The sequence below is a fragment of the Scyliorhinus torazame genome, chromosome 3 (assembly GCF_047496885.1).
Source record: "Scyliorhinus torazame isolate Kashiwa2021f chromosome 3, sScyTor2.1, whole genome shotgun sequence".
Lineage (NCBI taxonomy): Eukaryota > Metazoa > Chordata > Chondrichthyes > Carcharhiniformes > Scyliorhinidae > Scyliorhinus > Scyliorhinus torazame.
The window spans coordinates 188,749,561-188,772,369 of record NC_092709.1 but is presented as its reverse complement, the minus strand read 5'-3'; the positions used below and the strand labels follow the sequence as shown (position 1 = coordinate 188,772,369).

Genomic DNA, 22,809 nt, shown 5'->3' with positions numbered 1-22,809 from the left:
GCCTGTCCGTGGATTGGTGGGCCCCGATCGCGGGCCAGGCCACCGTGGGGGCACCCCCCGGGGCCAGATCGCCCCGCCGCCCCCCCAGGACCCCGGAGCCCGCTCGCGCCGCCTTGTCCCGCCGGTAAGGTAGGTGGTTTAATCTACGCCGGCGGGACAGGCATTTTAGCGGCGGGACTTCGGCCCATGCGGGCCGGAGAATCGCGGGGGTTGGCCCGCCAACCGGCGCACCGCGATTCCCGCCCCTGCCGAATCTCCGGTGCCGGAGAATTCGGCAACCGGCGGGGGCGTGATTCACGCCAACCCCCGGCGATTCTCCGACCCGTCGGGGCGTCGGAGAATCTCGCCCCAGATTTGTGACTTGTAGATGGTGGACAGGCTTTGGGGACTCAGAAGGTTTCCATCATCTCCACCACCCCTTCATTGCCACAGGATTCCTAGCTTTTGACCTGCTCCTGCAGCCACAGCATTTATATGGCTCGTCCAGTTCAGTTGCTGGTCAACGGTAACCCATAGGATGTTAATAGTGGGGATTCAGTGATGTTAATGCCATTGCACATCATGAGGCGATGCTTTGATCCTCTTGTAGGAGATGGTCATTGTCTGGCACTTGTGTGGCACGAATGTAACTTGCCACTTGTCAGCCCAAGTCTGGATATTGTCTAGGTCTTGCTGCTTTTGGACATGGACTGCTTCATTATCTGAGGAGTGACAAATGGTACTGAACATTGTGTAGTCATCAGCAAGCATCCCCACCTCTAACTTTATGATGGAGGAAGGACATTGATGAAGCAGCTAAAGATGGTTGGGCCTCGGACACTACCCTGAGGAATTCCTGCAGTGATGCCCTGGAGCTGAGATGATTGACCTCCAACAACCACAACCATCTTCCTTTGTGTCAGGTATGGCTCCAACCAGTGGAGAGTTTTCCCTGATTCCCACTGACTCCAATTTTCCTTAGGCTCCTTGATGCCATACACAATCAAATACTGCCTTGATGCCAGGTCCAGGTTGGATTTGTCCTGTTTCTTGTGTACAGGACACACCTGGGCAATTTTCCACATTGCTGGGTAAATGCCAGTGTTGCAGTTGTACTGGAACAGTTTGGCTAGGGACACGGCAAGTTCTAGACTATTGCCGGAATAAGTTGAGACTGTTTTCCTTGGGAGGAAAGAAGATTGAGAGTAAATTTAATAGAGGCATTCAAAAACATGAGGACTCTGGACAGCTGAGGAGAAATGGTTCCCATTGGTGGAAGGATCGGGAACCAGAGGTCACAGACTTAAGGTAATTGGAAAAAAGAAGGATTAGCGACAAGAAAGGTGCATGCAGCAAGTGGTTAGGGTTTGGAATGCACTGCCTGGGAATGTGGTGGAGACTCATTTGAAGCTTTCAAAAATGAATTGAATCATTACCTGAAAAGACTATGGAGAAAAGGCAGAGGAATGGCACAAGGTGAAATGCTCTTTCAGAGGACCGGCAGAGACGATGGGCTGGATTCTCCGCCGGCGGGATGCTCCGTTTTGCCAGCAGCCCGGGGGTTTCCCGATGGCGTGGAGCTGCCCCACAATGAGAAACACCATTGACTGGCCGGTGTAAAATATCCCGCCGGTAGGGTGAACCTGAGATGTGGCACGGCGGGGCGGAGAATCTAGCCCCATGTTTCCACTGTTTAATATTATGCAATTTAGTCCAAAAAAATAAATATTTTGCTAAATACTCAATTTTTAAATGTACGTTATATAATGAATATTATTACAAAGTCTATGGAAAACATCTGTTTCATTAAAATTCAAATACTCCAACAATTAATGTTGCCCTCCACATTTAGATGGTGGGATGTATTTTATTTGGAACTGCAGTTCAGATGAATAGGCAAAAATGTGCGTAATAAAATCTACGTGAACCCACCTCTCGAGTTAATACAGCAATAAAACACCCATTGACTTGTTCAGATGGTTCAATTTTGAAGAACTTGTCAGCTGCGCACGTTATTTCCGATGGACAACATAAGGGAATAACAGGAGCACTTAGCCTGTAAAAAACAAAAATAGGACAGCTTGAAGCTGGTTTTAAAAATTAGAACATTTGGGCATATGTTGAGGCTCTTCTAACTCATTTGTGGCAAATGTTTGTTTGAAAACAAAGAAAAGGCAAGAACATTAACTGAGGGGATTCACCTGTAATAAGATCACTCCTGGGAAACAGATGCTACCTACAAACACTGACTACCCAAAATGACTACAGATTTTAAGAAGATTTTCCATCCGGGAGATTCTCTATGGATATGCACCCATTAAAAGTAGCAAGAGTGGTTAGCACTGTTGCTTCACAGCGCCAGGGTCCCAGGTTCGATTCCCGGCTTGGGCCACTGTCTGTGCGGAGTCTGTACATTCTCCTCGTGTCTGCGTGGGTTTCCTCCGGGTGGTCCAGTTTCCTCCCACAAGTCTCGAAAGACGTGCTGTTAGGTAATTTGGGCATTCTGAATTCTCCCTCTGTATACCTGAACAGGCGCCGGAATATGGCGACTAGGAGCTTTTCACAGGAACTTCATTGCAGAGTACATGTAAGCCTACTTGTGACAATAAAGATTATTATTATAATGACTTATAAGAAGCGGCAGAGATTAATACTGTAGCAAAGGACCCTCACCAGACAGAGGAGCATTTGGAAAGAAGAAACTGGCTGAGGTAAGATGGTACCCTCAAAAACACTTCTTTCTGGGCTGCAAAGGTTGCCCCCTAAAAATCACAAACATCATGGGCGGGATTCTCTGACCCCCCGCCGGGTCGGAGAATACCCAGGGGGCAGCACAAATCCCGCCCCAACGCCGGCTGCCGTATTCTCCGGCGCCGTTTGTCGGGCGGGGGCGGGACTCCCGCCACGCCGGTCAGGGGCCGTTGGCAGCGGCCCATTCGGCGATTCTCCAGGCCCCGATGGGCCAAGTGGCCGTCCATTATTGGCCAGTCCCGCCGGCGTGAATCACTCAACTCACGTACCGGCGGGACCTGGCTAGTGAGTATGCATGGGCGGTCCTCGGGGAGGTGCGGGGGGGATCCGACCACGGGGGGGGAGGAGGGGGGCACGGTGGCCAGGCCTGCAATTGGGACCCACCGATCTACGGGTGGCCTTGTTCCATGGGATCACTTCTTGCTTCCCCACCGGCCATGGCGGAGTCCTACAGGGGCCGGCTCGAACCCCCCGCGAATGCGGCAAAATACGCCGGCTGGTCTGCGCATGCGTGGAATCACGCCGGCCGTTCCGCGCATGTGCAAGATCACGCCGGCCCTTCGGTGCATGCACAAACTCACGCTGTCCCTTCGCCGCCAGCTGGAGCGGCGCCAACCCCTCCGCCGTCCACCTAGCCCCAGAAAATGCAGAGAATTCCGCACTTTCGGGGGCTGTTGACGCCGGAGTGGTCGGTGCCGGTTTTCCCGCCGGAGTGGGGACTTAGTCCCCAGATGAGAGAATCCAGCCCCTTAATTTACGTTAATTATCACAACCATTGGAAAATTTCGTTTTTAATCTTAATAAACTCAATTTTACTGAGCCCTTGTCTGCCTTAGTTAGCCTAATGCTGCCCTGTCAGGAGCAATTACTCTCACCTCTGGTATTCAGCTCATGTTCCATTTTGGATCAAGGCTGTGGCAATATCTGTAAGTGATTCTTGCAGATCCCAAACTGAACACTCATGATCAGGTATTACTACTGACTTCAATCACTTTGCCGATAATGGAAATAGACTGATCAGGAGATAATTGGCCAGGTTAGATGTATCCAGTTTTTTGATTATTGGCACACAGCCATGCAACTTTCCACACCACTTGAAATGCTATTTCCCAAGGCTCCTCATGCCAATTTAATGGAAGTGTTATGGCTGCTATATGACGTGCATTAAATCACAAGAATTGAGTGCAATCTGTTTGACTTATTTTCTGGCACAGTTTGCAAAATTGGCTTGACGTGACACATGGGGCGGAATTCTCCTTCGGCCGATGCCGAAATCGGGAAAGGCGAATGGGTGGAGAATCGGTTTTGACGCCAAAATCGTGGCAAACACAGGGTTCATGCCAAATCGCAATTCTCGCGTGCCTCGACAGCCATGTCAAAGCATTCCAGTCTGCACATACAGTAAATGCCATTTGATATCATTAACTGGTATGACCCGGTATTCTCTGGGGCCTCTGCGATTCTCCGCTTCCACTGGGGGGAATTCCCGACGCCACGGGTCCTTCCAGACACCGAGTGGGGTCCTGTCTGGGATCTCAGATGGCTGCCTTGCAGGCCCTGGCAATGGCAGTACATGCCTGGACATTGCCCAGTCCCGTGGGGGCCAGCTACTGACCATCCAACTTGGCCCCTGGTTCTGCAGAGTGCCACCAGCCATTAGGGGTGCCCCCACATTACCCGCACCCTATCCCCCACCCTTCACCCCTGTACCCACCCTCCGCCCCTATCTCCCACCAAACCGGTGGCCACCTGCCGGCATGGCATCACATGGCCAATGCCCACAGTAACCCCTACAGGGGTGCGCCGGACGGGGGCCTCCGAGCCTACTACTGGGGGATGCACTGCAGCTGTACAAGCTGGAGTTGTTTGAGGAGGGCGAAGCTGCAGCAGCGGAGCCTGTCCCAGAGGAACAGGGGGCAGCCTCTGAGGATGAAGAGCCAGCTGCCCAACAGGCCGAGGAGGAGGAGGTACAAAGGAGGTGCCGCATTAGGCCTCGTGTGTACCGGCAGCGCCCATCATTTGAGGACCTGCTGGACTGGGCATTCCATTGAAGACTCTGGCTCAGTATTGGGACAGTGTGGTGTAGCTGTTAGGCATGGTGCGCCGGGCGAATGGGGCAGGACACCCGCTCCCCGTGGCCGTCAAGGTGACAGTCGCCCTAAACCTTTACGCCACGGCGCCTTCCAGACACCGAGAGGGGTCCTGTCTGAGACCTCAGAGCTCGGTGCACAGATGCATCCGCACCGTCACGGAGGCCCTATATACCCATTCGGCACAGTACATCCATTTCAATGTGGACTGAGCCCACCAAGATGCCCGGGCAGCAGGGTTTGCCACTATCGCCGAGGTCCAGGGGGTGACTGACGGGATGCTTGTCGCTCTACGAGCACCTGCAGGTGACAGGTCGATCTTAATAAACCGCATCCCATTCTCCCCGGCCACCCAGCCGCCTGCAACCCCTCCATGATACATACCTGCCGCCCTGGATTGGGAGCAACAGCGGGTCTGGTCCATGGGATGGAGGATGATGACAACCCGCTCTGTGATGAGCTCTGGTGCTCCGCATCATATGAGGAGGTCTGACTCCTGCCCACGGTAGCACGTTTCACCTTCCACCTGTGTGACCCCCAATGTCTGCCCATTCTTCCCCGCCCCATCCCCACGTACAGCCAGCCCAGGCCACCAAAGCAGGTTGTAACATGTGCACAGATGTTTCATGTGAAAACATATTTACAGATTTGTGCCCTAGCCCCTATTGCTAAAGTGTGCCCTCCACCCCTGCCAACTTAACTGGTGTCTACTTTTCTGGCCTTACGGGCCCTAATGCTACGCCTAGGTGGATCCCCAGACGCTACATCAGGAGTGGAGGTGGCCTTGTGACCTGGGTCCCCTTTGGCAGCCGTCTTCTGTGGAAACCCGGCCTGGATGGGGCCGGTAACTGCTCGGGTGTCCCAGGTGGTGTGGTGTTCCCCTGTTCTGCCTGTTGCCCATGTGATGCGCTAGAGACAGGAGGGGTGGGGGGTCTAAGGTGCTGGGGTGTTCCGGCACCTCCCTTGCGGGAGCCACCGGCACGAGCCCCATCACCTCCTCCTCCCTCGGGGTGCCCGTTGGCTCCAGGGCTACTCCATGGGACGAGGGTGCGAGTGGAGCTAACCGGAGGCTCCCCCGCCACCTGGTGCTGCCAGTCCTGGAGGCCCGCTGCCATCTCGGCCAGAGTCTGCATGCTTGCGGCCATGGAGCACAGGGAATGGACCACCTCCATCTGGAACGGCGCCACATCACGTTGCAACTGTGCCACCACCTTCTGGGTCTGGGTCGCATCAGCCAGTGACTGCTCCATCTCCCTCTGGGACTGGGCCACCTTCCTCTGGGTCTGCGTCATGTCGGCCAGCGCCTGGCCAATGCCAACAATCTCAGCCATGGCCCACTGTGTCAGCGCCACACTCAGGAGTGCCGCTGCAATATCCAGGTGGCCCTGGTACTTGGCTGCCTGTGTGAGGGCAGCCTTGTCCTTGGCCTCGGCCACCACCTGCACAGAGTCCCCCAGGCCTTGGACATACTGGAGCATGTGTCTGGTACACACCAGATAGTGCCCCAGGAGACTCCTCACCAACATTCCCAACCAAGATGAGTGTCTCTGGGATGGTGGAGGCTTTTGGAGACACCTTTAATGGGAAATGTGTGTCGTCCTTGTTCACGAGCTCCGGGGTGTCCTTGGATTTGGGTTGATGGCCCTCGCCCGTGTTGGTATCATTTTCGTCGGCACCTGGGATTCTGGTTGGGAGGTGGGGGGGACAGGAAACACAGTGTTGGACAGTCCGTCGAATGCAGCCCAGGGGGTGGGTGGTTGGTGGCTTCAGTGGCCAGAGAACCTGGCCATGGCGGCCGGTATGGGTGCCGGCATGTGATGCAGGGTGGGGATTCGGCCGCCCTCCAGGTGGAGGGTTGTGGGGTTACGGGTGTGTGGGATGGGGGTTTTTGCCAGGGGCACAGTGCTGCCTACTCACCTTGGCCGCCCTGAATAGATTGTGCTGTTTCTTCTTGCACTGCTGGCCTGTCCGGGTGGTGTTGCTCACGGCGCTGATGACCTCCGCCACCTGCACCAAGCCTGGCCAACGGCAGCGGCTGGCAGCCTCCTTCCCTGGCAAGGCTACAGGGTCGCCTGCCCCCGTTCCACAGCATCTCAAGCTCGGCGTCCGTGAAGCGGGGAGCTGCTCTCCTCGCTACCATCGTGTTGGGTGGGATGGTGCGCGTGGGGAATGAAGTGTGTATATGCGGTTGCAGCTTGTCAGCCTCCCGAGTCTCACTCACGAACCTGGTGAATCTGGCACCATTTCTCATTGGAATGGATTGTGTTCCGCATAGCGCCGGTGCTAGCCCCTTAACGGTTATTGAATCAGTCCAGGTGCAATGCCAGTTTTGCTGTCACAGAAATCCATGAATCCACGAATTTGTCTCAGGAACGGAGTATCCAGCCAAAGGTATTTTACCAAAAAACTATCGACAATGAATCTCAATAAAACATCAGTTATTGTGATAAGTGCTTGTACAATATATACTACACATTCAGTTTGTTCAATGGTTCTTCTGCACCAGTGAGCAACTATTATGCTGGGAAATTAAAAATGCCATATAAAGTCTGATAATTTGATAGCATATATACATATATTATATATAAATATAGATTCTTATTTTTGTTCTGGCATAATATTAGAATGTTTACAATTTTGTTTGTGCGAATGCAGGTGATGTTTTGTATATAGCGTACCTGTAAGGTTGTACTCTGGCTCCTTCTATTTTCCTTCCCAATACTGGCTTGATCACATCCTCATTTTCTTCAGGGTAAACTGAACATGTGGAATACACAATGGCTTGGACCTTCGGAACTATTGAAAGACACATGAGCTTAATTTTAGAAAAAGATCCTGCAAATATAATTCGGCAAAATCATTACTAATTTAAATGTTCTTACATATATTGTGCACCATAGTTCAAATATTTTCTTAAACCTACAGCTAAATATTTGTTTTTCATCTATCTCTGGCTTATGACAAAAATTTTATGTCAATATGAAGATAAATGGAATGTGATGGAAATAGAATAAGTGAGAAATGGCTAAGTAAATATTTCATTTGTTTATTAAATACAATACATTTATTGGAATCTGTCCTAACATAGGAATATGGAAACAGGAGTAGGCTATTTCATCCCTTAACCTTGTTCCACTATTCAATGTGATCATAACGGATCTATGGCTCAACATCACATACCTGTCCTTGCCCCATATCCTTTAGTATCTTTTGTTAACAATAATTCAAAAATCAGTTCATTTGCAGAAGAAAAGTTCCAAATGTCTAAATCCTTGTGTGAGAAGTGATACCGAGGACGCAATCTAACAGAAAGGTTTCTAAGTGTGGGAGCGAGCAGGAACTGCCGCAAGATTCCCAACGATAAACCCGTTGAGGCCATTACCGGTACCTAGTGTTAATTCGTCCACTTAACGAGGCTCCATGGGCTTCATGCCGCAAATGACCGCTGGGTCCATCCTCACCAGACCCGCTAACGAAGGGGAGCGGCACTTCAATCGATCCCGCAAAGGTAGGCCCACATAGCTTTCAGCCGTGAGCCGTGTCACCAAGTAGACCGGCTCCAAGATTCAGGGATGCTGACCTGGCCCGCTTGCTGGACACAGTGGAGTCGCAACCCTGTTCCCCCGAGGGGCTCTGGGAGGAAGTGTCAGCGGCCGTCAGCACGGAGAGCATGGCCCAGAAGACTGGCACACAGTGCTGCAGAAACCTAAATAACCTCCACCAGGCCACATGGCTGAGTTGGTATCGGCCCTGCCTATCAACTGTACCCCCAGGACAACCATGCGCCTGGCACACCCCCTGCCCATGCCACGTCCCACCCCATGCATGTCCAGCAGTGGTGCTCACGAATGCCCACCAATGTGCTGCGTGCCCCCCCCCCCCCCTCTCCCCCCGCACCCCCCGGTGCATTATGCGTCTGGCTCACAATGCCCTCTGTGTCCCGACAGGACAGGCTGGCCCAGAACAGACGGAGAGGGTCCATGCAGGTAGTGGGGTGCCAGTCATAAGAGTCTTCACCCCCTAGGAGGAACTGCCCCTGGAGCATGCGGTGGTGCCGGGGTCAGAACGGCACCAACGGTCAAGATTGGCCTGTGCCGCAGAGGTGAGTGACCAGCAGCCCCCACCCAGAGGACCAGTCACATATGAGTTGCATATACCGGCATGTTGAACCTGCCCTCCACTGGCCACATGTCCACTCTCCCACAGGATCTCCATCCAATCACGCCGGCCCATCTGGGGTGGTGTCCCCCCCCCCAAATGAACACCACTGAGGAGAGCTCCGAGGATGTCACCATAATAGAGGACACCCATCAAGGGCATTAAAGGCCACAGGATGTGGAAGCAGCAGGCTGCTTCCACCTGGGGAAACACCTAGACGTAGTGGCAGGGCATGAAGGTGTAAGCAGGTAGAGAATCACTGAGAGGACACTGGAATGGGTAAGATGGGGAAGGGGTGGGTGGGGGGGGGGACGGGGGGGGGGGGTGTGGAAGCCAGAGAGGCACTATCAGGGGCATGAGGCAGTAGGGAGTCACTATTGTACAACAATAAAAAACGTTGCACCTGTAACATGTGATGCCTCTGGCACGTTAGTCCGCAATGCAGGCTGGCCTTCAACCACCTGCCCCAGCCCCCCCCGGGCATGGTGCTCCTGGATCTGCCCCTCCCAACCCCACCCAAGGCACATCACATACAGGTGATGGGCACGAGCACCACTTGGCAGACAGGAGTCAGACTATGGCATAGTGAGGAGCACCAGTGCACAGCTCACAGCGGGTTATCATCACCCTCCTGGGTGATGGGGGAAAGGATGTGGCAGGACAGTGGGTGGGAGGGGGTGTGATGACAGACTTAGCCATGTCCTATGTGAAGTGGGCGAGGATGAGGACCTCCCTGGCCCTCCAGGCTTGCCGGGCCCTCACCGCTACCGCCTGTCCTCCATTCTCCGGCTGGTCCTGCAGGTCCTCCCCGGGCTAGTCCTCCAGCCCCTCTTGGTCTGGCGCCTCCTCGTCCTCCTCCCCGGAGGTGGTCGCATGTTGTTCCTCCTCCACCTCCAGCACGTCGCCCTGCTGCTGTGCCAGGTTGTGGTGCGGGCGACCCTCTGGGTGGTGTACTGCAGTGCACCACCAGAGTGGTCGAGGCATCGGAACCCCCACCCCTTTCCCATCTTATCCATTAGTGTCCTCTCAGTGCAGTCCAATGCACCGCTCAATAACAGCCCGGATGGCCTCATGGGCCTCGTTATATCGGGTCTCCACATCCATCACCAGCCTTGGCACTGGCATCATTAATCAGGACCTCAGTGGGTACCCCTTATCTCTCAAGTGCCAAACAGTCACCCTGGGGTATCCCTCAAAGATGCCGGGGATCTGAGTGTCCCTGGATGTAGCTATCGTGCACACTCCCAGGAAACGTGCACACACGTGCATGATCTTCATGTGGTGGCCACATACAAGTTGGGCGTTCATGGAGTGAAACCCCTTCCTGTTGATGTAGGTCACTCCCTGACGTCCCGGTGCGCACAAGGTGACATGCATGCCATCTATTACCCCGAGACCTGTGGCATCCCAGCGATGGCGGAGAATCCTGCTGCCCGGGCATCTTGTGGGGCTTGGTCCAGTTCAAAGTTTATAGGGAATCCGTGAATTAACGGATGCACTTGTGGGCTCTTGGTTGGGAGATGCCACACAAGTCCCCGCTTGAAACCTGGAATGATTCTGAGGCGTAAAAGCTCAGGGCCGCAGTGACCTTGACAGCCACTGGGAGTGGGTATCTTCCTTCTCCACCTGGTGCCAAGTCTGCCTGGACATGGCACTGGTGCCACCCCGCTGTTTGTAAAACTGCTAACAGTTTCATATCACACCTGGGACTGTCCAAGCCCATTCAAAAAGGAAACAAAGGGACACCATTTGCATCTGATAAGTTAACCTTGCTGACAGAGTCAGTGGGTCTAGACAATGGCTTCCTGACACCAGACCCTCAATATGGATGGTAACCCTTTCAACCGCTAATGACTGGGACATTTACAGTCCTGAAATCAAAGCCAGTTCCAAACACTGGATAAACATCCTTTTGCAGTGATTGTGGAGAAAGAAGATCATATGACTCGATGACCATTCTGAAATTTCTATATGCCTTTGAGAACTGAAAAATCCTCAGTCTGCTGTTTTAACATCCAACTGGTGAGGCAAGAAGCAGACTCCTTCAGGCAGAACAAGAGTCTGTACCTCAAAATCTGTCTCTGCTGGTACCATCGCTGCAGAACTGACCAAGTTTCTGTTTTCCTCCTTCACCTTGTGGTCAGCACCAACTGAAAAGCAAACATACAATTCCAGTCTTCAGCCGATTGAACTCGAACTCCTATGTAATAGGATTCCTCATTGGACTCTGACTTTGGACTCTGGAAATCACATGGATCAGTCCTGTGGTTCTTGCACTGTAAACCTCATTTTACTATCCCCCCCCCCCTCCACTGTTTGGAGCATAGGGGCTGTGTGCAAGGGCGTGGGAGGGTTGTGTTGTGTATAGTATAGTGTGTGTGTGATGTGGGGTGAATATGAGTGTCATGTGAGAGTACCTTTAAGAAATGGGTGTTTATAAATGGGTGTGTATATAAATATCTGTAGTGAGAGTGGGTGTTTACTACTGCAGTGATGCCAGAGAGTGGGTGGAGCTGGGCTGTCTGTCAGCTTATTACTTTCATTTTAGGCTGTTTGCTGCAGGGTGTGTTTTAGTTTCGTTTTCAGTGTTGGAGCTGAAGCCAGTCAGAGCAGGTGTACTGTTGATCTCTGCCATGAAAAGACTGTCTCTTGATCATTTGGTGAATTCAGAATTATAAATGTTCTCAGTAGTGAATGTAAACCTAATGTGCTTCTGATAAAAGGTGTTTTAAGTTTTATGGATGTTAAAAGGAAAGCTTAAACGATTATGTAGTGTTGTATTCTTTGGGGGATGTATTTGAATTAATGGTTGCTAAGATGTTCACTATGTTTTAAAAAGGTTAACTTGAGTTCATAGAATAAACATTGTTTTGCTTTAAAAAAATACTTTTCCATTTCTGCTGTACCACACCTGTAGAGTGGGCCGTGTGCTCCCTATACCACAATCTATTAAAAGTTGTGGGTCAGGTGAACTTCATGATATACTTTGGTGTTCTCTAATCTCTGGCCCATAACAATGAGTATGGGAGTGTGTGTGTGTGTGTGTGTGCACGTGTAGTGGAGTAGGAGGTTGTGTAGACCCCTCCCCAAGGTTTTTGAATGTGAAATAAACTAATCTTCTGAGTTAATCACATCGCAAGCTACTGTGAGTTTTTGTTCAGAGGTTGTAAAGAACTATTCAGGCACATTTTCTTAGGTTAAACAAAGATATCTCTCAATTTGAATGACAGCTCAAAGTGGTTATTAATGGATACATGTCTTTGATGTGGGGTTACAAATACAATTGTTTGTTTTTATAAGGGACTGAGCAGTCAAAATTATTTAAATGTATTGAATGGGCTTTCATGAATTAATATCTTTTATGTTGTGAAGCCTGTAATAGATATTTAGAGCTTTATTATATTTATAATATGATCTTTATTATTGTCACAAGTAGGCTTACATTAACACTGCGAAAAGCGGGCAGCACGGTAGCATTGTTGATAGCACAATTGCTTCACAGCTCCAGGGTCTGAAGTTCGATTCCGGCTTGGGTCACTGTCTGTGCGGAGTCTGCACATCCTCCCCGTGTGTGCGTGGGTTTCCTCCCACAGTCCAAAGATGTGCGGGTTAGGTGGATTGGTCATGATAAATTGCCCTGAGTGTCCAAAATTGCCCTTAGTGTTGGGTGGGGTTACTGGGTTATGGGGATAGGGTAGAGGTGCTGAACTTGGGTAGGGTGCTCTTTCCAAGAGCTGGTGCAGACTTGATGGGCCGAATGGTCTCCTTCTGCACTGTAAATTCTATGATATGAAAAATCCTCTGGTCGTCATATGCCGGTGCATGTTCGGGTACACTGAGGGAAAATTCAGAATGTCCAATTTACCTAACAAGCACGTCTTTCGGGACTTGTGGGAGGAAACTGGAGCACCCGGAGGAAGCCCACAGAGTCACGGGGAGAACGTGCAAACTCCGCACAGACAGTGACCCAAGCCAGGAATCGAACCTGGGACCCTGGCGCTGTGAAGCAACACTGCTAACCACTGTGCTACCATGTCTCAACATGACAAGTCAGGTCTGCCTTTGATAGATACTGGGTAAGTCGACATGGAGGATGCAAGCACAAAGGGTGGTGGGTGGGGAGTTGGCATTAACTTAGCATAGGGGCTATTGGGCTGGGGGGCATGGAATGGAAGTGTTGGCAACAGGGGCTAGAGGGGTATGTGGGGGGCATGGGTTGTTATGAGTTGGTGAAGGGGTGCAAACGTTGAGTGCCCAATATTTAACAAACATCTGGAAAATAGTCTCAACGAACCGAGACGGGCCTTTGAAACTCTTTGCCTTTGCACTCAGCAGCCACGGACATTGTCTCTGGGAGTGGTGTGCCGGACCCCCCTCCCCCAAGGAAATATCCCAACCCTATGCATCTGCCTCAGGAGTAAAAATCCAGGCCAACATGTTCAGGAACGATCGGGATAGAAATAAAGGACGTGGCAGCAGTTTTCATTGAGGAGAATATTCCATTCAAGGGTCAAAGAGAATCTATTTGGTTAGAACTAAGACGCAATAGAGGTGTAATTTCATTGCCGGGTAGATTCTATAGTCATCGTACAGCGGGAACGATCTAGGAAAATAATCTGCAAGGAAATTACAGCGATTCTATGATTCTAAGATGCAAGCAGAATACAAGTTATAATTGGGGCTATAATTGCCTTAATATCGATTGAGATTGTAACAGTGTAAAGGGAAGAGAGGGGGAAGAAGTTATGAAGTCTATTCAGGAGAATTTTCTAGATTATTATGTTTCTGGCCCAATGAAGAAAGGTGCATTGCTAGTTCTGGGAAATGATGTGGTTCCGGTGGATTAAGGGTCAATTGAGGAACATTTAGGAGACAATCATCAGTGTCATAAAGTTGAATTTTTAACAGAAGGAGTTCACTGATAGATGGAAGAGTCCATGACCTAACTATTGACTCTTCATTTACTAAGTAATCCAAAGATAATTTTTGTCTGTCTTTCGAGGCAAAGGTGGCCATGTTCATCATCGGGAGTGTTTGGTAAAAGATGATGAACATGACTTAATGCTTCAATTTGATTATAGAAGGGCAGAACGGTGGCACAGTGGTTAGCACAGCAACCTACGGCGCTGATGAACCGGTTTTGAATCCTGGCCCTGGGCCACTGTCCATGTGGAGTTTGCACATTCTCCATGTGTCTGCCTGGGTTTCACCCCGACAACCCAAACATGTACAGATAGGTGGATTGGCCACGCTAAATTGCCTCTTAATTGGAAAAAATGTAATTTAAAAAAGAAATTTGATTATAGAAAGGGATGGTTGTGCATCGAGAGCCTCACTCTCTTACCCTGACATATCTTAGTTAGGGGCAAATTAAGTCTAGATGGCTGGAGATAGATCAGATGCTGTGGGTTACCAAAACGTTTTCTGTGTCTGGTCCAGCTCTACACATTTCACAACGATCCCGACCCATGTATTTTATTCCAAACTTATATAAAAAGGTTACAAAACATAAACAATTCGGGAAGCAAACTCCCCAACACACAATTATACAGTTGGTGAAAAATGTTCTCTTTTTCACCCCCTCCTCACCTCCCCCCCCCCCCCCCCCCACCCTCCACACCCACGATGAACAGCTACTCGAACATAGCCACGAGCATCCCCCACCTTGCCTCGAAGCCCACCGCTGAACCCCTTAATTCCTAGCTTGATCTTTTCCAGCCATAGAAAGTCTTATAAGTCCCCCAGCCAGGCCGCCACCCCCGGCAGCGTTGCTGACCGCCACTCCAACAGAATTCTTCACCGGGTAATCAGAGAGGCTAAGGCCACACGTGGCCTTCCTCCCCTCCAACAGCTCCGGCCTTTCCGATATCCCAAAGATCGCCACCAAAGGGTCCGGCTCAACCTTCTCCCCCACTATCCTTGTTAGCGGCGCAAACACTCCCGCCCAGAATCTCTCCAGCTTTTCACAGCCCCAGAACCTATGTGCGTGATTCTCTAGCTCCCGCCCACACTTCTCACGTCTGCCACACCCTGGAAGAACTCACTCATTCTTGCCCGAGTCATTTGTACCCTGTGTACCACCTTGAACTGTATCAGGCTCATCTTTGCGCACGAGGATGTCGCATTTGCACTTTGTAGTGCCTCACTCCGTACTCCCTGGTTTATCTCCCCTCCCAGCTCCCCCTCCCACTTCTCCTCAATCGTCACTTCCTGCTGTCCTAGCCACCCATAAATGTCTCCGATGTTGCCCTCCCCTTCCACATCCGGAAGCAGCAGTCGCTCCAACTGGGTGACCTCGACAACCTGGGGAATATTTTCCAAACCTTCTGCGTAAAGTCCCTTATCTGCAGGTACCTAAACTAACTTCCTCTCGGGAGCTCTACACTCTCCTCCAGTTCCTCTATACTGGCAACCCCCTCTTCAAGGTACAGATCCCTCACCTTAACCAGCCCCACTTCTCTCCACTTCCTATACGTACCATCTATCTCCGCTGGCTCGAAAACATGGTTTTCGCACAGTGGCGCCAGCATCGACACCCCTTCTATCCTGAAATGCTTCTTCAGCTGGTTACAGACCTTTACTGTGGACGGCACCACCGGGCTCTCCGTGCATTTCCTTGGAGCTATTGGCAATGCAGCTGTTACCATAGCCTTCAATTTGTTCCCCATACAGGATTCTTCCTCCATCCTAACCCATTCTGCCCCCTCTCCTCACCGCCACCACCTCACCTTCTCTTCCTCCAACTGTGGAAACTCCAGTTTGTCTAAAAACCGTCCCATGTCCCCCTCTTCACCCCCGGGGTCTGCCCTGTACAGCTCCTTATAATAATCCCTAAACACCTTCTTTATCTTCCCTGCCCAAACACTACATCCCCTGAACTAGTCCGTACCTTCACTATTTCCTTGGACGTGGCCTGCCTTCGTAGCAGCTGTGCTAATATTCGACTCTCCTTCTCCCCGTATTTGTACTGTACACCCCCTTGCCCTATGCAGATGTCCTACCGCCCTCCCCGTCATCAACCTACCGAATTGCCCCTGCAATTTTTCCTCTTCACCAATCCCTCCGTGGTTAGCGCCCTCAAGTACTCCCTATCTATCTCAACTATCTTGTTCATTAGCCGTTCATATTCCTCCCTCCTTTTCCTATCTGCATGTGCCTTGAACGAGATAATCTCCCCCCCGGACCACCATTTTTAGTAATTCCCAAAATGTGACTGCCCACGCCTCCCGGTTTTGGTTCATTTCTACACAATCTTTAACCACAGCCCGCACTTTATCGCAAGACCCTCTGTCTGCCAACAACCCTGAAGTCCCCCAGATGCATGCTCTTGATTTCATGTTCTCTCTTCAACTTTCCACTCTACAGAATGTTCTTTTGATTCACAGTTGGAACTATTTTTACTGACATGACAACAGTGAATGCACTTCAAAAGTAGTTTGTGTTAAGAACTTTTGCACATTTCCAAAATGCACGATAAGCCACAAAATCAAAAATATTCCTTTTTCTCCTGGTTGGAACTTTTGGAAGTGTTACGGTAGGTTTCTCAAGAATCCATCTCTGTAAACTTAAGAACCACATTTTGTCACCACTTAAAATGATTTGTTGCCCAAATGACGATCTTGGGTAAAAGGTAAAAACAAAGTAAAAATTCTGCAAGGATCTGTTAAATACAGAGTAAATTGTTGCAGAAAATACTTCTGTATCCTCCTGAGAGTGATGCAACATGTAACCTTCCAAACCCACGACCGCTACCATCAAAAGGACAAGGACAGCAGACACATGGGAACATCACCACCTGGAGATTCCCCTGCAAATCATTCACCATCCTGACTTGGAAACGTATCGCCATTCCCTCACTGTCGCTGAATCAAAAACCCAGAACTCCCTCCCTAGCAGCACTGTGGGTGTTCTTACACCACATGGATTGCAGCAGTTCATGAAGGCAGCTCACCACCAGCCTCTCAAGGGCAATTCGGGATGGGCAACAAATGCTGGCCTAGCCAGCAAAGTCCACATCCCGTAAAAAATAATAAAAAAAAATAATAGGTACAACTTCACAGAAAAACAGCAGGGGCCTTGTATCGAAAAGCAAAGAAACAAGCGGTTATTGTGAAAAAACAATATTTTGGGTAGATTTGCAATGATACAAGGCACCTTGATGTTTTTACAGATAGAAGTCATAACAACAGAATATAAATGATCTTATTTCATGGTATCCCACAGTTTATAAATTTATGCCTTATGATCATTGTCCTGATTGCTCGCTGCAAACACAATCTGCAATTTATCATCTTTGAGTCTCCACAGAAGTCGAGAGGCTTTCAAAGTCTGACATCAATAAAATAAAGCCAGTTCCTATGTTTCCTTGTTTGCAATTCAATCATTTCCAGGATCACATTGATATTACATCGCCAATGTATTGCCTTTCAGGAGAGAGAGGACATTGAACATCTTTTGATGTATTGAGTAATACAAAGTCAGTTTTCTTTAACACAAAACTGCAAAAAAACAATTGGCTTTGTGGTTGTGCCAATTTACTGAAAGCACAGGTCAGTCACCTTTTCTGATCACAGTAAGAAGTCTTCCAACACCAGGTTAAAGTCCAACAGGTTTGTTTTGATGTCACTAGCTTTCGGAGCGCTGCTCCTTCCTCAGGTGAATGAAGAGGTATGTTCCAGAAACATATATATAGACAGATTCAAAGATGCCAGACAATGCTTGGAATGTGAGCATTAGCAGGTGATTAAATCTTTACAGATCCAGAGATGGGGTAACCCCAGGTTAAAGAGGTGTGAATTCTGTCAAGCCAGGACAGTTGGTAGGATTTCGCAGGCCAGATGGTGGGGGGTGAATGTAATGCGACATGAATCCAAGGTCCCGGTTGAGGCCGCACTCATGTGTGCGGAACTTGGCTATAAATTTCTGCTCGGCGATTCTCCGTTGTCGCGCGTTCTGAAGGCCGCCTTGGAGAACGCTTACCCGGAGATCAGAGGCTGAATGCCCTTGACTGCTGAAGTGTTCCCCGACTGGAAGGGAACATTCCTGCCTGGTGATTGTCGTGCGATGTCCGTTCATTCGTTGTCGCAGCGTCTGCATGGTCTCGCCAATGTACCACGCTTCGGGACATCCTTTCCTGCAGCATATGAAGTAGACAACGTTGGCCGAGTCGCACGAGTGTGTACCGCGTACCTGGTGGGTGGTGTTCTCACGTGTAATGGTGGTACCCATGTCGATGATCTGGCACGTCTTGCAGAGATTGCCATGACAGTGTTGTGTGGTGCTGTGGTCACTGTCCTGAAGGCTGGGTAGTTTGCTGCAAACAATGGTTTGTTTGAGGTTGCGCGGTTGTTTGAAGGCAAGTAGTGGGGGTGTGGGGATGACCTTAGCAAGATGTTCATCTTCATCGATGACGTGTTGAAGGCTGTGAAGAAGATGTCGTAGTTTCTCCGCTCCTCAGAAGACAGACATGGGACACAGCCGACAGAATACCCTTCGTCGTCCAGTACTTTCCCGGAGCGGCGAAACTACGACATCTTCTTCACAGCCTTCAACACGTCATCGATGAAGATGAACATCTTGCCAAGGTCATCACCACACCCCCACTACTTGCCTTCAAACAACCGCGCAACCTCAAACAAACCATTGTTTGCAGCAAACTACCCAGCCTTCAGAACAGTGACCACGACACCACACAACCCTGCCATGGCAATCTCTGCAAGACGTGCCAGATCATCGACATGGATACCACCATTACACGTGAGAACACCACCTACCAGGTACGCGGTACATACTCGTGCGACTCGGCCAACGTTGTCTACCTCATACGCTGCAGGAAAGGATGTCCCGAAGCGTGGTACATGGGCGAGACCATGCAGACGCTGCGACAATGAATGAACGGACATCGCGCGACAATCACCAGGCAGGAATGTTCCCTTCCAGTTGGGGAACACTTCAGCAGTCAAGGGCACTCAGCCTCTGATCTCCGGGTAAGCGTTCTCCAAGGCGGCCTTCAGGACCCGCGACAACGCAGAATCGCCGAGCAGAAACTTATAGCCAAGTTCTGCACACACGAGTGCAGCCTCAACCGGGACCTGGGATTCATGTCGCATTACATTCATCCCCCACCATCTGGCCTACGAAATCCTACCAACTGTCCTGGCTTGACACAATTCGCACCTCTTTAACCTGGGGTTACCCCATCTCTGGATCTGTAAAGATTTAATCACCTGCTAATGCTCGTATTCCAAGCATTGTCTGGCATCTTTGAATCTGCTTATATATATGTTTCTGGAACATACCTCTTCATTCACCTGAGGAAGGAGCAGCGCTCCGAAAGCTAGTGACATCGAAACAAACCTGTTGGACTTTAACCTGGTGTTGTAAGACTTCTTACTGTGCTCACCCCAGTCCAACGCCGGCATCTCCACATCATGACCTTTTCTGATGACATTAGGAAAACTGCTTACTAGCGAGCTGCTAATTTCTTGTTATATTCATAAGGACAGTAATAGCTCATTCTCGTGGCAATGTCATGACATTTAGTTTTGATACTCAACAATACCAATTCTAAGACCTGGACTAAGAGTGACCTTTAGAAATAAAAGTTAATTACTGCAAATGCCGGAATCTGAAACAAAAACATAAAGCACTGGACAATCACAGCAGGTCTAACAGCATCTGTGAAGAGAGAAGGGAGCTAATGTTTCGAGTCTGGATGACTCTTTGTCAAAGCTAGAGAAAACTGGAAATAGGGTCAGATTTATACTGTTGTGGGGGGGGGACGCGGAGCGGTGGGACTGGAAAGGGGGGCAGCAATCGGTGGAGATAGACAAAGATGTCATGGACAGAAAGGAAAAAGGATTAAGGCTAAGAAGGGTGCTGATAGTGGCACATAAAGAGATTAGAATGTGTGAATGGCAGAACCAAGATGAGTAGGTTGTCAAAGGGCAACTAGAACAGATGGCCCAAGTGGGGTGGGGGTGGGAGAACAATGGTGAGGGAAAAACAGATAAATGGAAGAAATGAAAATAAATAGATGGAAATAAAAATGGGTGAATAGGATGTAACACAGCCTTCCGGACATAACATTGAGTTTAACAATTTCAGACTGTGAACTCTCTCTTCCACCTTCACCCCATTTTTATTTCCATCCATTTATTTTCACTTCTTCCATTGAACTTGCTTAACAAGCACGTCAGAGTTGCCAGCCTGCTACTTGAATGTGGGAGAATGGCACTGAACAACTATTGCTATTCAATTCACAATCTTTTGTGTCTGTTAATCCCAGCCAATATGAATGTTTTAGTACCTTTTGCAACATGGTGTTATTGCCACTTTATGAATTACACAGCAGAGATCTCTTAGACATCAATGACAGATCTATAACTCACAAGCAACACTGAGATTAGCAAATGATAATTTAACAAGTGAAATATATTGAGTGACCATCATGGATAAAACAGTGAACCAGTTGCCCAAGTGTAAAAGTGATGTTTTAATCAATGGATAACCAATGGCAAAACAACATCAAGAACATGCTCCAGAGTTATTTATTTTCTTCCTTGAAGTTTGTTCTGTTACTGGTGCCTATAACCAGGTTGTGAAATCCATGACATAGCTTTTTTCTCTCAAAATGGAAAACTAATTTCTGTTTTCCCTCCATACTATACAAACTGCAACAACTGTCATCCATCAAGAGCTGACGCAAGATAAAATGGAACAGCTTATACACACAAGATCCAAACAAAGAATTTGATTCCAAGCACCCTGATTAATGACTCAAAGTCTGTGGTGTGTCATTTATATTGGCTTTTTATGTCTTATCAGAAATTCCAGCTACAGAACATAGACACATTCAAAGTGATACACAATAAAAATGTCACAGTGCCTTAAAGACATTAAATATAACTGCTAAAAGAAACTAATATTGGTCATTTTATGTGTGGTAAATAAATGTAGTTTTGAATGTTCGTCCAATAATTCTAATGTTTTCGGACAGGGTGGAAAGCAAATCACCTTAATTATTGTTTAGTCAAAGAGAAAACGCATAAATTAAACATTTAAAAAATCCTCTCTACTGTAATGTTAAAAATAATATTTTAAGTATTACTTTCTGGAACACATTTGCAGTAAAGTGTTTCTTTCATTATACTATTTATTGCTAACTTGGTTTGAATACAATATTTAAAATATAAACAAAATAACTTTGCTTTTAAACTGTTGCCAAACAAATAGGCAATCTTCAGAACCACTATTAGGGCACAGTAGTCTCCTAGCAACATAAAGATCATCAGTTCAAGTCTCGAAGTTGTGAGTCAACAAGGTGTGAGCATAGGAGGGATCCATTGAACAATGAAACTGACATGCTAGAAAGCTTTGAAAGAATTACGTTGTTAAACTTGTGGCCTCAGTGAAAGGCTTGTGCTTAAAGGATTTGTTCTGAAAGCGTGATTTCACTGCATTCAGAGTCAGTTCCAACCTTTTAGAAATACTTGCAGTTACTTTGGAGTTTACTCACTGTCGTGTTGGGTGTTCCGCTATACAGACGAACCAACACGGTTGCAGATGGTACAACTCTGTTTTATTACTATCAATAACATCTGTAAACTTATGACTGTGGTTCGTTCTTTACCCTTTAACCTGTGGACCCAGCCCTAACACTATCTTAGAGAGGCACTCAGCACATGGTGTATGTCTGAGTGGCTTGCTGTGAGCTCTGTGCCCTGAGCTGTCTCCTGCTGGAATGCGCGGGAACTGTGGTGTTCCCCGTTTTATAGTGCGTGTGCTCTTGCTTGTGATTGGCTGTGATGTTGCATGTGTGTTGATTGGTCCGGTGATCTGTCCATCAGTGTGTATGTGTGTTTGCACCATGATGTTTATCTGAATATCATGACACTCACCTTCTTGTTAACTTTCCTACTGTCAGCCTTCACTGCAGCATGGGAGTTACATTTGCATGTATCTCTGATGAGAGGCATCACTACCAAATTCTGGCCCAGGTAACACTATCTGTTTTTATTGAGGTGATACACAGATAATGTCCCGAGAGGTATTAACTCTTATTTCACTTTCTGTATTTTTAAAAACTTACATTTAATGGCATGCATCAGTTCCTCTGCTTGTTTCTGGGCCAGTGATCTGAGTTTCTCATCTGAGACTTTCCCCTGAGAAAGTTCTTGCAGCAGAGTTGTGTCTAGAAAAAACAATTTAGAATGTACTGTAAAAAGATTGCAAATAAGTTTGATCAAGAAGTTAAGTGTAAATGAGTAATTATAAATGTCCTCCTGATTGCCTGACCTCATAATAGAAAGAAAGATAGACTTGCATTTATATATTTCACCGGATGTCTCAAAGCACTTTACAGCCATGAAGTAACTTTCTTTTTGTAGTCTAGTCACTGTTGGAATGAAGAAATGCAGCAGCCAATTTTGCACACAGCAAACTCCCACAAACAGAAGTGTTTTAGCTTCTAGCATCTTTTATGTCAATCTAGCCTTCATGCCACTCTGCCTATTTGGCATGATTGAAATTTGCAACTCAGTAATGTGTGGAGACTCTCACTGCTTCCTTCTAGTCTTTCGACAGAACGTTGGCCCTCCAATGCATGATACCTTACCAGTGACAGCAACTTAGAAAACCTATAGGTTAAATTTACCTCCACGTTCATTTAAGATAAAATCCACTGGATTGCTGACTCCTGATGCTGAACACTGAGGCACAAGTAGAATAACTTTAACCTTCTGTAATCGTGGATCTATAGGCTCAACATCAGTGAATTTCTGAGGTATCAGCTTTATGTCTGCAAAGCAATTAGATAAGACATACCGGATAA

General features: G+C 48.5%; 1 protein-coding gene across 5 annotated transcripts in view; it reads right to left on the bottom strand.

The window, feature by feature from the left end:
• The window catches only part of LOC140408853 (putative methyltransferase NSUN7), a 300,900-nt gene that overhangs the window by 172,283 nt on the left and 105,808 nt on the right, over nucleotides 1–22,809 (bottom strand). For all 5 annotated transcript variants that reach the window (XM_072496639.1, XM_072496644.1, XM_072496642.1 and 2 more), the window contains exons 8-11: nucleotides 22,633–22,776; nucleotides 22,069–22,170; nucleotides 7,499–7,616; nucleotides 1,912–2,035 (exon numbers count right to left, since the gene is read on the bottom strand). In XM_072496639.1, the coding sequence (XP_072352740.1) occupies nucleotides 1,912–2,035; nucleotides 7,499–7,616; nucleotides 22,069–22,170; nucleotides 22,633–22,776 (488 nt within the window). The remainder of the gene's footprint in view (nucleotides 1–1,911; nucleotides 2,036–7,498; nucleotides 7,617–22,068; nucleotides 22,171–22,632; nucleotides 22,777–22,809) is intronic.